Source organism: Balaenoptera physalus, assembly GCF_965194825.1.
Source record: "Balaenoptera physalus genome assembly, chromosome: 6".
Classification (NCBI taxonomy): domain Eukaryota; kingdom Metazoa; phylum Chordata; class Mammalia; order Artiodactyla; family Balaenopteridae; genus Balaenoptera; species Balaenoptera physalus.
The window spans coordinates 104,205,495-104,224,091 of NC_138885.1; the positions used below are offsets into that span (position 1 = coordinate 104,205,495).

Below are 18,597 nucleotides of genomic sequence, written 5' to 3' on the forward strand. Positions count from 1 at the left end.
GGAAAAAAGTGAAATCAAAAACAGAAATAAAGGTTTTTGATTGCTCCCTCTTCACAGACACACAAATAACCACAATTAAGAATTATAAAGAACAGGTGTGAAAAAGAAATTTTATATATATATATATATATATATATAAGGATACAAGGATTATAGAGAAAATGTTAAATGTAGAGGAAAATGAGACAAAATAAAACATAGCGGGTGTTCTTAAGGGGGAAAAAAGAAGAAACAAGCAGAATAAATGGAAGAGAAAAACGTAAAGATATAGTGAAAGAGTAACTATTTATTAGAATAAGAAAAGTCTAAGATGGAAATTGCTATCAAGCCATGCCATGGTGAAATTTCTGAACTCCAGTGTTTGCAAAAGAACTGTTAGGGCTATGGGTATAAAAAGCAAATCATCCACAAAGGAAGTTAGGCAGGAAAGGGAAGAGAGATTCGGCTGGCCTCAGACTTTGCCCCTGGTATGAGACAGTGAAACATTCCTCCACAAACATTGGAGAAGGAGAACTGATGGTCCCAAGATATTACAACCATTCAGAATTGCTCTTGAAGTACTGAATAATCAAGAAAATATATAAAAGTATGGGTTCAGAGGATTAATTTAAATAGATATTAATTGAACACTAGGAGGATGGGAGGCACTGAGCAACACTGGGATTTATGATTACTGATCATATGTGTGTGTTATAATTTTTGACATTGTAAGATTAACAAAATGATTTCAAAAAATTGGTAGGTGAGTAAAAGAAAAATGGGAGGAATTATAAACATGTTATAATTATAAACATTTCCTTTTTAAATTATACTTTCTATAAATGAAATATGACTAAAAATAACATACTTAATATTTTCTTAATGTGAGGATGTTTTTTAGAGAATGATATTTCATAATAATAAACTATTGACTTTCTTATATAATTTAATTTAATAATTTACTACATTATATATAATTTTCAGTTTTCTATGAAATCAATCTCTCTCTCTTTTTCTCTGTCATAGAGCTATATCTGGAGCAATTACTCTAATAGTTAAAGATGATTATGTCAATATAGTGGGCTTTGGAATATAAACGTTTAAAGAAATGTTTTGTACTTATATTTTGAGAATCATTAGAAAATAGCAGGTAAAATTTCTACATAAAACAGTACTTCTATAAAAATAAAAGAAAATAATTTATCCTGTAAGTTTTAGCACACATCTCAAAAAAATGTCATAAATAAAATCTGAGCATACTTACAAATATCCAAATATATTTTTGAGGGGTCAGGTATTAGATATTTTAGGCTTGTGAACCATATGGTCTCTCATTACTGTGCAACTCTGCTGTTGTCATGGGAAAGCAGCAATAGACATGTGTAAACAAATTGATGTGTTCCAATAAATCATTCTTTGGGAAAATAGGCAGCCAGCCATGGGCCATGGTTTTTGAGCCCTGGTATATATTGACCTTTCATCAACCTTAATGATCAAAATATTATCAGCCTCTCTCAGAAATATTAAGATAAAGAAACTGATACAAAATGGCCCTGATTAATGAATTTATTGATTTTATTTCCTTGTTCCTGACATTAATTACTATAATACTTCACTTTGATATGAAAAGTCTCAATCAAGGGGCAAAACTGAGTAACTTACATACATATCCACATAAATCTTAATATTTTCTAACTTCTCAAAAAAGCCAAAATTTAAGTAAGGAGGAACAAACTTTGCTCCAAACTGTTCTTAGATGTTATGCTCAATTTGACTTCTTCCCTTGCCTTTTACATTTACAACCTTGGTCAAAAATCTCAGATTGTCGGAGCTAGATTGGACCTCTCAGTGCATCAAATTAAGTAATCTCATTCTCACAAGAAGGACCCCTACTGCCACTGAGGTTAATAACTTCTCTATGGTAACCCTGCTAGTTCTTGTCAAAGTTAGGACTGGAACCCAGGCTACCAGCTCCCATCGCAGAGTTTTTCCCACTCCACCATACTGTCATGTATGGCATGGCTCAAGCCAGACAGCCATCAGCTGATCAGAGCTTAATGAGCTGGTTATCATATTAGAAATGTACTTATATTGACTCCTCTGTTCTCGGCATTATTAGTTATCCTGTTTCTTCTCTATTTTTAAAGTAGGTTTATAAATAAAGGTAATTAAAGACAATCAAACATTACAAATGAGAAGTGATACTGCTCTATGAATATATCCTGCTTCATTAAGAAACAGTCCTTTCATAAAATGGCAAACGGCAAACTGCAGTTGTCTTTCCTTATGAGTTATTTCTAATCATTTAGATCAGTGGTTCTCAGACTTCTGTGAGTATCAGAATCAACTGGAGAGCTTGTAAAACACAGACTGTTGGGCCCCAGCCCCAGAGTTTCTGGTTCAGTGGATTTAAGATGAGGCCCAATTTGCATTTCTGATATGTTCCCAAGGGGTGCTGATGCTGCTGGTCTGGGTAAAACACTTTAAGAACCACGGGTTTAGATTCGTTAAATCACACTTCTGCTCAGGCTCCATCTCAGATCCAGTGAAACAGAATGTCTGGGGCTTGAGGTGGAGTAGCTGCTAAAAGTATCTCAGGTGATTCTAACATAAAGCCCAAGCAGCTGAGGCAGGGGCGGGGTGGGGGAGTGGGGGGGGAGGAAGAGAGACTGAGCAACTTAAAGAAGTTTCTCTGGTCTTCCCATATTAAGAAATGTTTTCTTCATCAGTGTATTCCTTTATGAGATGGGAACAGTTTTTAAGTAGTCATTTCATGATAAGGAATAAATGAGGTAGTATGAAGATGACTTTACCAAGTGACTTTATAAATTGAACGTAATTTAAATTTAGTCAATTTTATGCTGCTAATTCTATAAAGTGCTTAGAATGTAAGGTGATTGTAGAACTCTCCTTTTAAAATGTTATTTTTGTACATCTTGCCACTTGTAAAGCTACTTTATGCCTCAGATACTTGAACTATCTTTGTTAGCATTGTATAGACAGCATAAGAAACATGTAGTGCTAAGTCCTACAGCTTTAACTCTTACTGTTTCTCTATACAGTGAAAGATGCAGATGCACTTTGTATGGACATACAGACTCTGTGAACAGCATCGAGTTTTTTCCTTGCTCCAACATTCTTCTCACAGGTTCTGCAGATAAGTCCCTGTCTGCATGGGATGCAAGAACGGTAAGCAAATCATCAACACTTTTTCCAATTTTGATAGGTCTAGTTACTCTTAGTCACTTTTCAGGTATTAGGTACAATTTATGAAGTAATTGTACAGGGGCATGTAGGTTAAAAGAATGGTAATAAGTTCCTATTTACAAGATCTTGTCTATGTGCTTTTATGTACCCTGCCTCCTAAAAGTAGGACTATAAAAATAATGTAATTACTTCATTAAACATTAATGCAACAATTTTTTATTGAGATAGAAACTCTGCTGATACAAAACATATGACAGGGAAACGCATAGCACCTCTCCTTAAGGACTTTGTAGCTTGGAAAGGAAGGAGTAACGAGATTTTAATGCAATGAGGTATGTGTTAAAAAGGAAGAGGATACAAGACGCAGGGGAAAAGCAAGAAGGAGAACTCTTATCTGCCTAGAAGGCTGTGGATGGCTCCCAAGAGGAGGCTGTGCTTGAGCTGAGATTTGGAGGGTAAGCACGATATACCAGGTAATCTCGAGAAGGTGGATTCCAGGAAACAGCAGTGCATGTACAAAGCCATAGAAGTATGAGGCTACAAAGGCATATTCTGAGAGTAATAATATGTTTGAATAGAGCTTAAGGAAGGAGGAAGAAAAAACAAGCAAGAGTATACAGATAGACAAGGACAAGATCATTAAGTATCTGATTGAAATTTTATGGTTTTCAGAAGGAATCTATTAAAGCATGTTAAGCAAACAGGGTAACATAATCAGGTTAACCTTTTAGAAAGATTAATTTGATAGTAGAGTTAAGGGAGTCATTCTCATATAGGAGGCTTGTACAGTAGGCTGTGAGCACATGAGAATTTGAACTAGGAGACTGTGAGAATATAAAGGAAAGTATGGATTCAAGATAAGGGGTTTAACTCTTACAATTTGAAAAGTGACTGGATGTGGAGATAATGGGAGGGAAGAAAAGGGGTTTAAAGGTGACCAACTGTCCCAGTTTATCTAGCTAAGACTGAGAGTTTTCCTGGGTTGTGGGATTTTTCAGTGTTAAAACTAGATAATCCTGGATTACTGTGGCTTCAGAAGTGAATTAGATGTGAAGAAATGGAGATGGAATTTGGGAACTACACTTTCAAAGAGTTTGGCTGTGGAGATGAAGAGGAGAAAAGTCTATGCCTGTAGGATCGAATAGAGGTCTCCCTTGTTCAGATAGGAGACAGCATGTTTATTTGCTTAGCGGTAGGGGAGAGGAAGGGATTAAAGATTTGGGAAAGATTAAACACAACTAATTGAGCACACACTTTAGTAATTTGTGGAATGCCAAAATATGCAAAACAGGGTCTCCCTATTTGTTCTTAGCAACATTTGATGAGGATAATGTAGGAGACTATACTAAAAAGAGAAAAAATCCATATTTTATGGTTCGTGAGTCAGGAAAGAAATGCAACTTGTAATGTTTCCCATTCATCTTCCTGTATACAATGCATGATTGACATCAATAGAGGAATATGATGGTGAACATACAGATAGTATGAACAGGGACCCAAGTTCATTATGGGAGGCCCTATTTAGTCCTCTGAGGCAAATTGATTTAGGATAAATAGGGAACAAGGAGACCTTAGGTTCACATATTATAGAAAAACAGCTAATGGTAGAATGACAAATACCTTAGACACAACTTCACATGTTGCAGCATGTCAAGGGGCAGCAGTCAAGGGGCACTGTGGGAAAAGTGTATCAGCCATGAATTAAGAGTAAAATCAGAATGATTTGCTGTTGGGTAAAAAAGGTGCCACAACCTTCTCCTTGCTTTAAAATAGCTTAGACCCTGGTGCAACAGAATTCACTCCTGCTAATGGAGCATCAAGGAAAAAGCAAGATTTTCAACGCATTTAGCCTAAATACTTACATGTGAAGTGTGTATAAAAGCCATTGGTAAAGGAAAACCCACAGAGAAAATATTAATTTAGTAGTGACCTAAATTTTATGCTCATTTTCTTTTGATATCAGATTTTTTTTTGTCTGTCTCTCAGAGTGCTGTAACTGAATGTTATCAGGAAACATGTCTCTTATTTATTTTCTTTCCTGTGAAAAACTGGAACACTAATGCTTGGAAGTAAAACTGCTCTTACAAAGAGAAGTTGCCTCTCGTGTATCTGCCTTAAATGCCTAGAGTTGCTTATTGATGGTGGCCTTCCTACCTCTTGTTGGGAGCTCCTTGTATACTGGTCTTATTTCCTACAATATGTCCGGGAGCAGGAGAAAAGAGGGATTCAGCACAGCACAGGGCATTTAGCACACAGCAGGATAGCATGTGGATTGAATGTATGTCCTTAAAAAGGTTGTATTTCTTTAATCAATATTAACATATATTTTTCAAATTTGTTTTAATGGCAAATTAAAATTTTTATTATTAATATTATTACAGTTTTATTAGTAGTATGCATGCTAGCTTTATAGTCATTAATACTAGGGAAAGGACTGTAAAATACCTTGGTATAAATAAAATGTTGTTCATAAATTATGGTAAATACATCAATGGTTAGAAATAAAGTTCATTTAATTAGTTTATTTTCTGAAAATATTTCAAACCAGATGTTAAAAAATATATATTTAAATTGGTATCTATATAAAATAGAATTAGCATGTAAAACAAAGGGAAATTCACTTAATTTAGGTTATTAATAAGTAGACAATGCAAGTTGTTAACTAAATGTTATTATAAAAGTCTACAAATAATATATGACAGCAACTCTAGAATTAAACAGAATCATTTCACTTAAGTTGCGTTAGCAGTTCTGGTGATTTGTTTCAGATCTACCTCATTTTTTTTAAAACACAAAACAAAACAAAAAATCTTGAAACAGCCGGATTTTAAAAAATTCATATTTTATATATAGTTTTTAAAGGGTACATGTTACATGTTGTTTATATAATATGATATTATTAGCTTTTTTATTTCACAATGATTTGTGAAGAAGTTAAAAATAAATGTATTTTTGTAGTTAAATATTATGAGATGTTGAAAAAAGTAACCAGAATAGCTATAGTTTTTTCTGTGTAATAGTAAAAACTGTACAACATACTGATATGGATGGTATTATTAGACTTGTAATATCAACTACATCTGTAGTATTCTGGTATTCTCCTTTTTTATAACTTTTATATTATGTTAATTCCTTGATAAATGATAAACTGTCAGGTGATGCTGAAAGACTGAACCTAAAATGAGATGAATGACTTCCTTCACAGTAAAGCAAAAGCAGAACATTTTGTCACCTCAATGTGACCAACTAGTATTGAGACATTTTCTAAAATTTTTTTTGATGAAACATGAAAATGACTAGTGGATTATATTCCTATAAATTAGTTTTAAACCTCTTCCTCCCATTCCCAAACATATACTAGCCTTAAATCATTAACCTAATCTAACAGCTTATTGTCAAAGATAATGAATGTGGAGACCTCTAAGTCAGTCTCTAAGTCAACTGGACAGATGGGCTCTGAGTTTTGTGGGAGACAAGGAAAGGCCTATAAATCTTTGTAATTACCAAATGGAGGCTATTAAGTAGCTTGCAGTTTGGAAACTCATGAAATTGCTCTGTTTTATAGGACTACATGCAGAGTATTTTTCCTCAAAGTTATGAAACAATAAAATTATTTTATTAAAATAGAAAAAGATTGTAATATTGTCAGAAAATGATGTATAATATAGTACATTTAATGAAAACTTATAATGCCCTCTCAAAAAGCGACACGAAAAATTCAAATATACATCAGTGATTTGGAAGCCTATTTAAAATAAAGGCCGAGATTATTAGTCATTCACAAGTCCAATGAAAATATTAAGGCTTTAGAATTTTTTTGAAAAAAAGAAAAGAAAGAATGTGCTCACTGTACAGTAAAACATAGAATAGAATGAGTAATACATCTGTGAGCTCAGAGCTAGGCTGACAAAGATCAGAGTTGCTGACATTTCGCCTCTTGCGATGAATCAGACACACAGAATTCATGGCCTGGACCGCCTTTGGTGTCCATGTCTTGCTCCCTAGACTAACTGCAGGCTCTAGTCCAGCATACTGTGTTGTCCCAACTTAGCTGTAGCCAAAAGATCCAGTAACTGATCACTCTGAGTTCCGATGAAGTGAAAAAACTGAGAACTCACCAAAAAAGTTACTCTTGGGTCCTGTGTGGTGCTAACCCACTGTGGACTCCACAGTTCAACCTGCACCCTGCCTAGGCTGTTGTTCTCCTCAGATGCTACCTGGTGAACTCTTAAAGGAGCCTGACATTATTCAGAAGCCCAAATGTGGAAACAAAGGCAAAGATTGTACCTTCTCTCTCTAGGTTTTATTCCTCAGCCACATTCAGCTTAGTAATATTTATTGAAGATCTTTGTGCCAGGCAGTATCCTGGGTTCTGGACTGTTGACTGTGACAGAGTCCCTGCCCTCAGTGTACACACAGTCTACTAGGGAGCAGACAAAAAGAGAAATTATCTTAAAATTAAAGGTAGTAATTGATATATGCTTGATATAAACTCAATATAACTATAGCTTTGGCTTCTTGTGCCAAAGCTCACTATTCCAAGAGGTGATTTAGTGAATAACACTTATTGAATACCTACTATGTGCCATCACTTTACCTGTAACAGCTATGTAATGCTTAGTGGAATCATCATTATCATCTGTATTAGGAACTGAAAAAACAACGGCTCAGAAGAGTAAAATATGTTGCTCAGACCAGCCAATTGGTCAGTGCAAGAGTCAGGAAGCAGGCTAACTCTCCAAACTCAAGTCTGTATTTTTATTTTACGGCCTCTAGTTTTAGTTGGTTCTCACTGGCAATCAGAATAGTGTTAAAATGGCATTTCAGTAAGAAAAGATGATTCAATATGCTTACATTTTCAAAAATGTTTGTTTAACACTGTAATTCAATGATTCATTAGTCAGATCTATGCTTGGATTTAACAACTGTCAGATGTGCAAATGATCCCTCACAAAGACACAAAACTCTAAAGAAAAAAAGTGCATCATGGTCTGTAGCTATCAATTTGGATAATGGATTTTCAAATTCATCCAGTTATGCAATGGCATTTTTGTTAAAATTTGCTAGGCATTTCTCCCCTCCTGAGGTTGATCAGTTGGTTTTATAAAGTAACTAGAAGTTTTCTACTATTTTAAAACAAAGTAGAAAATTATTTTCCTACATTTTTAAGAGTTTGACTCAATAGCTTTGAAAGGTGATTGCCCTTACATATTGGCAGGGGAAGCACTTCCAAACAATTGTTATCAAATGCTCCATGGAGCAAGTTTCTTTTTAAAATGATTCCTTTTTTGTTCACTGTTAAAATGTCACCTTTACTTTGATGGAATGATTAACTTTATTATTATTTTCAAAAATACTTGCTTTATAGTACATGGCTAACAAATGCTTATCAAAACATAAAAGGTCAAGAAATTAGGAATACCTGTGTTTTGGGGAAAAAAGCATATGACTCGTCTTTAAGGTCAACTTTAAAATACATGCTTTGCTAAATGTAACAGTGAAGTTCTGTGGGGGTATGAAACATTTTCTTGGTCACTGTCTGATTTATTATAAAAGATTCTGAAGATTCTAATCATCAAAGGATCTATTTGAATAAAATTAAGCAACTTAAAAATACTCAGTGTTCCAAACTGCAATAATATGTTGCAGTACACGAAGAAAGCTTCACTGCATTGTTTTCCATATATTGTGATGCACCTTACTTTGGAGACCTCAATTCAAAGACCTTTACATATATTACACAAATCCTATGCAAAGCTTACTGCTCCCTCACTAAATAAATGTCAGCTACCATCAGTTATTAAACTCACTATATACTAGCCATGTGAAATTAGCCAGTATAGTGCAATGATCTTTTCTTTCGAAAAAACCTTTCCTTTGCTATTTTTTTCTAGCTAAAATACCTCTTCCTCCCTTCAAATGGAGAGTTTACTTCTATTCTTAAAGATTTACTTATCCTTCCCTAAAAAATGTTCTCCATTTTGCCCCTGTGGATTAGGTGTCTCAAGAGGCAACTAAGAAAATTTTATACCACATAGAATTTTGCCTTTTTGGGGGGTAAAGTACTTAAAATGTTGAACTTGACAAATGAGGTATTTTTTTTTCCACAAAAAGACAAACCTTACCAATTTGCTGACTTTTTTTGTAATAACTAATGGTTTCAGTAACATGGTACCAGCAGTTAACGTTTGAAAAATAAATGTGCTTAGTTGTGTTTCTATAGAGTCCTTGGCTTAAATCTATGTTATCTTGCATGTATGTCAGACAGTACAGCACAGTAATAGCACACAGCCATTGTGCCTGGATTCAAACCCAAATTCTGCTGCTTATTGGCAGTGTGGCCTTGGCCATAATTGCCTGAAATCTGTGAACCTCAGTTGCCTCATTTGTAAAATATAGTCATAGTTCTTATCACATAAGGGTATAATGGGGATTAAAGTGCATAGAAAATTGAAGTGCTTAGAAAATTGACTAATACATGTAAGAACTTAATATATTTTACATATACTTATAGAAACTGTCATATATCATAGTTGTTCACCTACTAATATATCTCTAACATGAAACTCTGAGCTTTATTCTATACTTTCACAGCCTTTGGCATAATAGATGATCAATCGTTGTTGAAGGAAGGAAGGAAAGAAGGGAGGGAGGGAGGAAAGGAGGGAGAGACCAAAAATCAGATGTTTTGCTTTTTAGGTAAGAAAACATTTTATCTAAAAAGAAAAAATCACTGTTTTCTAAAAATTAAAAATAAGTATTTTTAAAAAAAATAATAAAATAATCATATAGTAAATAAATCAATTTAATGTTATAAGGTTTCAAAAGATTATTTACCTCATAAAATGCCACAGTTCCTTTTATATCTCATATACACCATATAATATCTTTGCATACATAACACAAATACCATCATTCTTTTTCTCTTATCCTTTGCAGTTAATATAAGTAGCATGACAATGGCCAGCAGTGGGAAGACTAGATTTTTGTATCTGGTTATCAGGCTTTGAAAAAAGTCATATTTCAATATTGGAAACAATGATTAGTAATGACTGTGTATTCCTAACAAACATATGGATAGATTCGTTTTATGGGATTATTTCAATTCTGTAAGAGTTAGAAATAAAGTCATACTTCATGCAGTTTATTTAAGTTGAATCCAATAAAGATGTAGAGTTGAGGTAAAAGAAGGTATAAGAATAAGTAAAATCCCTAACCAGTTGTTTAGGATAACTTGAATATTCTTGACAAGATAGCACTTCACTTTTGTCATGGTTAAGACACTGCTTTGCACTGTCTTATATATTGAATTGTATGGATTGGGTTGAATTCTAGGATTAGTGGGAACAATCCAAAGGAAAAATACCAGATATTCACAACTCATCCTTTGAGTAAAAATAACACAGGCTAAATCTTCTCAAAAACATTTTTCCATATGCTTGCCCAATTTTTATTTCATGGCTGAAATGGGTTATTTGTATCAATTTTAGAGTATTTATATTATTAGAAGAGAAATAATTATCTAGGAAGGTATGAAATTTAGGTATGGTAGATTCCTAAATTCATTTCCTCTTAGGTCATTTAATAATAGCTGTAATAAAAATAATTAGCATTTACTCTGTCAGGCATTTTAGACACATGATTATATTTAATCATCACACAACACTGCAAGTTAGAGAATATTTTCACCATATTATAGCTAAAAAAGCTAACATCTCTGAAGATCAAAGATGTTAAATAACTTTTTCAAAGGTCTACAGCTATAAGTGGTGGTCTTGAGATTGCAAACCTGTTCCTTCCAGCAACAAAGTCCATATCCCTTTACCGCTACATCCTATCTCTATTTTAACATGATATTAAATAAAACTTGATTATTGAAAGGCATTTGTAAGCATCTGTCTGTGATACTGAGTTTTATACTGTTCCATATAAAATGAAAAACTTCTAAGTCTAATTCTACTTCATAACCTTGCCTCTTTTATCATGATGTATGTTCTTAGGGAAGAGTAAAGACGAACGTAGGGTAAAACATAATTACTTAGTTTAGTATCCTTGTAAGAATCATGTAATATGCTCCAAAGTTAAACAGAGGTGTTTTTTCATTCCCTCTTTTGATAATGTAAATGACTGTTTCTTACTTTCATTCAGATTGCCAGTGAAATTATATGGATAGATAATTGGTGGAAGTTAAAAACCAAAAGAGAGGCCTGGATATCACCATTTTAGATGTGGTTGAACCTAGGTGTGGTCTCTTGGCAAAAATAAATTTTTGGCCCTATTTGAATTGAATAAGATATGGGATTATCATGTAAGAATATTGAGGGTAACTTAATCGTAGAATGCGTTTGACCAAAAGGAAATACCTGTGCATTGCGTTCAGCCCTTTCTGCCTTAAATAGAGTATAGAGAAAAATATAGACTTTGAAATCAGATAGAATGGAGTTTGAATCTAGGTTCTGTCACTTCCTGGTTGTATATAGTAAGGCATGATATTTAATATCTGTAAAGTTCAGCATTCTCTTTTTTTTTTTTTTTTTTCACACACACACACACTGTATTTTATTTTTACAAGAGATAAATAGACTGACACCAAGCATTGTACATGGATGACCACAACAAAAGCAACAATGATTGCAATTACCAAACATGAAACACACTCATACTATGTCATAATATTGACATTCAGTCCAGTAATCCTCCACTGTAACAGCTCCTTTACTTTGCAGTGAAAATTGATTTGTATATTCTTTGCCTCTGAGTCCTTGTGGGATTTTTTTTTTTTTTTAATTCAGACAGAAAGTCACAAAAATTATACTCATCCTCATCAGTTCACTCAGTCCCATGTAATTAATTGTTTTTTTTCATCTTGATCTTTTGTTAGCACTTTTATGAGTTCATCAGTTTTTCATCAGAGTTCTGAAAATGCTTATTCATTCAGTTCAGCAGTACAGTCAGTTACCAGAAACCTGTACTTGTCAGAGTCTTTTCCATGAATTTCTTGAAGATGAAACCCTTTTATAGGAACATATTTGCAAAATCATCAGAGTACACCCAGAACTGTCTGTAAATGACAAAAGACTTAAAAATGACCACGGTAAAAGATTTGATGAAAGTTCATAATAATGCAGTTGACAAGAAAATTAGTTATTTCTGAGATATACATTTTAAAGTAATAACTAGGATTATTACTTATAACATTATACCAGAACATATAAGATTTTTAGAAATTTCATGTAATGTCTGAAACATTTATATTAACATATTTCCATACATATTTCCATACAAATACAAATATAAGATTTTTAGGAATTTCATGTAATGTCTGAAACATTTATATTAACATATTTCCATACAAATAACCCAATGAAAGTTTAGTATTAGTTGTTTTGTTTGTTTTCTTATACTGCAGGTTCTTATTAGCCATCAATTTTATACATATCAGTGTATACATGTCAATCCCAATCGCCCAATTCAGCACACCACCATCCCCACCTCACCGCAGTTTTCCCCCCTTGGTGTCCATATGTCCATTCTCTACATCTGTGTCTCAACTTCTGCCCTGCAAACTGGCTCATCTGTACCATTTTTCTAGGTTCCACATACATGCATTAATATATGATATTTGTTTTTCTCTTTCTGACTTACTTCACTCTGTATGACAGTCTCTAGATCCATCCACGTCTCAACAAATGACTCAATTTCGTTCCTTTTTATGGCTGAGTAATATTCCATTGTATATATGTACCACATCTTATTTAGCCATTCGTCTGTTGATGGGCATTTAGGTTGCTTCCATGACCTGGCTATTGTAAATAGTGCTGCAATGAACATTCGGGTGCATGTGTCTTTTTGAATTACGGTTTTCTCTGGGTATATGCCCAGTAGTGGGATTGCTGGGTCATATGGTAATTCTATTTTTAGTTTTTTAAGGAACCTCCATATTGTTCTCCATAGTGGCTGTATCAATTTACATTCCCACCAACAGTGCAAGAGGGTTCCCTTTTGTCCACACCCTCTCCAGCATTTGTTGTTTGTAGATTTTCTGATGATGCCCATTCTAACAGGAGTGAGGTGATACCTCATTGTAGTTTTGATTTGCATTTCTCTAATAATTAGTGATGTTGAGCAGCTTTTCATGTGCTTCGTGGCCGTCTGTATGTCTTCTTTGGAGAAATGTCTATTTAGGTCTTTTGCCCATTTTTGGATTGGGGTGTTTGTTTCTTTGATATTGAGCTGAATGAGCTGTTTATATATTTTGGAGATTAATCCTTTGTCCGTTGATTCATTTGCAAATATTTTCTCCCATTCTGAGGGTTGTCTTTTCGTCTTGTTTATGGTTTCCTTTGCTGTGCAAAAGCTTTGAAGTTTCATTAGGTCCCACTTGTTTATTTTTGTTTTTATTTCCATTACTCTAGGAGGTGGATCAAAAAAGATCTTGCTGTGATTTATATCAAAGAGTGTTCTTCCTATGTTTTCCTCTAAGAGTTTTATAGTGTCCAGTCTTATATTTAGGTCTCTAATCCATTTTGAGTTTATTTTTGTGTATGGTGTTAGGGAGTATTCCAATTTCATTCTTTTACATGTAGCTGTCCAGTTCTCCCAGCACCACTTATTGAAGAGACTGTCTTTTCTCCATTGTATATCTTTGCCTCCTTTGTCATAGATTAGTTGACCATAGGTGCGTGGGTTAATCTCTGGGCTTTCTATCTTGTTCCATTGATCTATGTTTCTGTTTTTGTGCCAGTACCATATTGTCTTGATTACTGTAGCTTTGTAGTATAGTCTGAAGTCAGGGAGTCTGATTCCTCCAGCTCCATTTTTTTGCCTCAAGACTGCTTTGGCTATTCGGGGTCTTTTGTGTCTCCATACAAATTTTAAGATGATTTGTTCTAGCTCCGTAAAAAATGCCATTGGTAATTTGATAGGGATTGCATTGAATCTGTAGATTGCTTTGGGTAGTATACTCATTTTCACAATGTTGATTCTTCCAATCCAAGAACATGGTATATCTCCATCTGTTGGTATCATCTTTAATTTCTTTCATAAGTGTCTTATAGTTTTCTGCATACAGGTCTTTTGTCTCCCTAGGTAGGTTTATTCCTAGGTATTTTATTCTTTTTGTTGCAATGGTAAATGGGAGTGTTTCCATAATTTCTCTTTCAGATTTTTCATCATTAGTGTATAGGAATGCAAGAGATTTCTGTGCATTAATTTTTTATCCTGCAACTTTACCATATTCATTAATTAGCTCTAGCAGTTTTCTGGTGGCAGTTTTAGGATTCTCTATGTATAGTATCATGTCATCCGCAAACAGTGACAGTTTTACTTCCTCTTTTCCAATTTGTATTCCTTTTATTTCTTTTTCTTCTCTGATTGCCGTGGCTAGGACTTCCAGAACTATGTTGAATAATAATGGTGAGAGTGGACATCCTTGTCTCGTTCCTGATCTTAGAGGAAATGCTTTCAGTTTTTCACCATTGAGAATGATGTTTGCTGTGGGTTTGTCATATATGGCCTTTATTATGTTGAGGTAGGTTCCCTCTATGCCCACTCTCTGGAGAGTTTTTATTATAAATGGGTGTTGAATTTTGTCAAAAGCTTTTTCTGCATCTATTGAGATGATCATATGGTTTTTATTCTTCAGTTTGTTAATATGGTGTATCACATTGATTGATTTGCGTATATTGAAGAATCCTTGCATCCCTGGGATAAATCCCACTTGATCGTGGTGTATGATCCTTTTAATATGTTGTTGGATTCTGTTTGCTAGTATTTTGTTGAGGATTTTTGCATCTATATTCATCAGTGATATTGGTCTGTAATTTTCTTTTTTTGTAGTGTCTTTGTCTGGTTTTGGTATCAGGGTGATGGTGGCCTCATAGAATGAGTTTGGGAGTGTTCCTTCCTCTGCAATTTTTTGGAAGAGTTTGAGAAGGATGGGTGTTAGCTCTTCTCTAAATGTTTGATAGAATTCACCTGTGAAGCCATCTGGTCCTGGACTTTTGTTTGTTGGAAGATTTTTAATCACAGTTTCAATTTCATTACTTGTGATTGGTCTGTTCATATTTTCTGTTTCTTCCTGATTCAGTCTTGGAAGGTTATACCTTTCTAAGAATTTGTCCATTTCTTCCAGGTTGTCCATTTTATTGGCATAAAGTTGCTTATAGTAGTCTCTTAGGATGTTTTGTATTTCTTCAGTGTCTGTTGTAACTTCTCCTTTTTCATTTCTGATTTTATTGATTTGAGTCCTCTCCCTCTTTTTCTTGATGAGTCTGGCTAATGGCTTATCAATTTTGTTTATCTTCTCAAAGAACCAACTTTTAGTTTTATTGATCTTTGCTATTGTTTTCTTTGTTTCTATCTCATTTATTTCTGCTCTGATCTTTATGATTTCTTTCCTTCTGCTAACTTTGGGTTTTGTTTGTTCTTCTTTCTCTAGTTTCTTTAGGTGTAAGTTTAGATTGTTTACTTGAGATTTTTCTTGTTTCTTTAGGTAGGCTTGTATAGCTATAAACTTCCCTCTTAGAACCGCTTTTGCTGCATCCCATAGGTTTTGGGTCGTCGTGTTTTCATTGTCATTTGTCTCTAGGTATTTTTTTATTTCCTCTTTGATTTCTTCAGTGATCTTTTGGTTATTTAGTAACGTATTGTTTAGCCTCCATGTGTTTGTCTTTTTTACGTTTTTTTCCCTGTAATTCATTTCTAATCTCATAGCGTTGTGGTCAGAAAAGATGCTTGGTATGATTTCAATTTTCTTAAATTTACTGAGGCTTGATTTGTGACCCAAGATGTGATCTATCCTGGAGAATGTTCCGTGCGCACTTGAGAAGAACGTGTAATCTGCTGTTTTTGGATGGAATGTCCTATATATATCAATTAAATCTATCTGGTCTATTGTGTCATTTAAAGCTTCTGTTTCCTTATTTATTTTCATTTTGGATGATCTGTCCATTGGTGTAAGTGAAGTGTTAAAGTCCCCCACTATTATTGTGTTACTGTCGATTTCCTCTTTTATAGCTGTTAGCAGTTGCCTTATGTATTGAGGTGCTCCTATGTTGGGTGCATATATATTTATAATTGTTATATCTTCTTCTTGGATTGATCCCTGGATCATTATGTAGTGTCCTTCCTTGTCTCTTGTAACATTCTTTATTTTAAAGTCTATTTTATCTGATATGAGTATAGCTACTCCAGCTTTCTTTTGATTTCCATTTGCATGGAATATCTTTTTCCATCCCCTCATTTTCAGTCTGTATGTGTCCCTAGGTCTAAAGTAGGTCTCTTGTAGACAGCATATATATGGGTCTTGTTTTTGTATCCATTCAGCCAGTCTATGTCTTTTGGTTGGGGCGTTTAATCCATTCACGTTTAAGGTAATTATCGATATGTATGTTCCTATGACCATTTTCTTAATTGTTTTGGGTTTGTTTTTGTAGGTCCTTTTCTTCTCTTGTGTTTCCCACTTAGAGAAGTTCCTTTAGCATTTGTTGTAGAGCTGGTTTGGTGGTGCTGAATTCTCTTAGCTTTTGCTTGTCTGTAAAGCTTTTGATTTCTCCATCAAATCTAAATGAGATCCTTGCCGGGTAGAGCAATCTTGGTTGTAGGTTCTTCCCTTTCATCACTTTAAGTATATCATGCCACTCCCTTCTGGCTTGCAGAGTTTCTGCTGAGAAATCAGCTGTTAACCTTATGGGAGTTCCCTTGTATGTTATTTGTCGTTTTTCCCTTGCTGCTTTCAATAATTTTTCTTTGTCTTTAATTTTTGCCACTTTGATTACTATGTGTCTCGGCGTGTTTCTCCTTGAGTTTATTCTGTATGGGACTCTCTGCGCTTCCTGGACTTGGGTGGCTATCTCCTTTCCCATGTTAGGGAAGTTTTCGACTATAATCTCTTCAAATATTTTCTCTGGTCCTTTCTCTCTCTCTTCTCCTTCTGGGACCCCTATAATGCGAATGTTGTTGCGTTTAATGTTGTCCCAGAGGTCTCTTAGGCTGTCTTCATTTCTTTTCATTCTTTTTTCTTTAGTCTGTTCCGCAGCAGTGAATTCCACCATTCTGTCTTCCAGGTCACTTATCCGTTCTTCTGCCTCAGTTATTCTGCTATTGATTCCTTCTAGTGTAGTTTTCATTTCAGTTATTGTATTGGTCATCTCTGTTTGTTTATTCTTTAATTCTTCTAGGTCTTTGTTAATCATTTATTGCATCTTCTCAATCTTTGCCTCCATTCTTATTCCGAGGTCCTGGATCATCTTCACTATCATTATTCTGAATTCTTTCTCTGGAAGGTTGCCTATCTCCACTTCATTTAGTTGTTTTTCTGGGGTTTTTTCTTGTTCCTTCATCTGGTATATAGCCCTCTGCCTTTTCATCTTCTCTATCTTTCTGTAACTGTGGTTTTTGGTCCACAGGCTGCAGGATTGTAGTTTTTCTTGCTTCTGCTCTCTGCCCTCTGGTGGTTGAGGCTATCTAAGAGGCTTGATGGTAGGCTCTGGTGGTGGGTAGAGCTCCAGCATTCTCTTTTTAAAATAGAAATAATTAAATCACAGTGTTAACACTGGGAGCATGTATTTGGAAGTCAAAAACGAACAGTTATTTTTTCCTATATTGGTAGCTAGTGGCGAGTCCTCTCATGATTTGTGGTTCTGTCTCTTTGGTTGATGAGTTAAATGATGCTTAATGAAACTGAACAATTCCATTGCAGATTGCTTCACCCAGCGTTTTGTCTGTTGCTGTCACTTTCAAGAACTCAGTGACTGTAATTCATTGCATCAATTTGTAATTCCACTGTCCGAATAATGTTCATTTGACCTATCTTGTCCGTAGTCCCCTAATTGCAGTTCAACATATAGAAAATACTTAAGAATAATCTTGTCACATGGTATTTATTCTTTTATACACTCAGTCCATTAAAGATTCAATAGTGATGGCTTGGCTGTACTTCAAGATCATCTTAACTTTTAATTCATTGTAGCACTACATGTCAATTATAATTTTAAGGTACCATTGATGAAACTAGAAATTAAATGAAGTATTTTTGGCAACTGTTTCTGGCATCCCAGTGTGGTTGTGATCAGTGTAAAGTAAAGCTACACCTCTTGCTATGTAGATCTACAGCACCAGAAAATTATTAACGATTAATTAAAGTACATTTCTAATGAATAATCATAAACGCTCCATATAATCATTTTTACCATTAATTATACTAAAGCCTTTCATTCAATAAAGGAAATACTGAAAAAAACAAAAAAGAGACAAGCTGCCTTGTGTGTATCCCCCTTTACTCATCACATACCACAAATTATCTGGATTCTTAGTAAATGGAGGTAAATTCAGACACATCAGTTTGTGGCAGTTATGTATTCTATATTTAAAGGCAAAAAGTCTCAAATATAGCCCTACAACAAAATGAAA

The 18,597-nt window shown here is 34.4% G+C and overlaps 1 protein-coding gene across 2 annotated transcripts in view; it reads left to right on the forward strand.

Annotated features, from left to right (window-relative positions):
- SPAG16 (sperm associated antigen 16) overlaps positions 1 to 18,597 on the forward strand; it is a gene marked incomplete at its 3' end in the record, with an annotated part of 901,411 nt that overhangs the window by 532,459 nt on the left and 350,355 nt on the right. For both annotated transcript variants that reach the window (XM_082467474.1, XM_082467475.1), the window contains one exon: positions 3,042 to 3,168. In XM_082467474.1, coding sequence (XP_082323600.1) covers positions 3,042 to 3,168 — 127 coding nt within the window. The remainder of the gene's footprint in view (positions 1 to 3,041; positions 3,169 to 18,597) is intronic.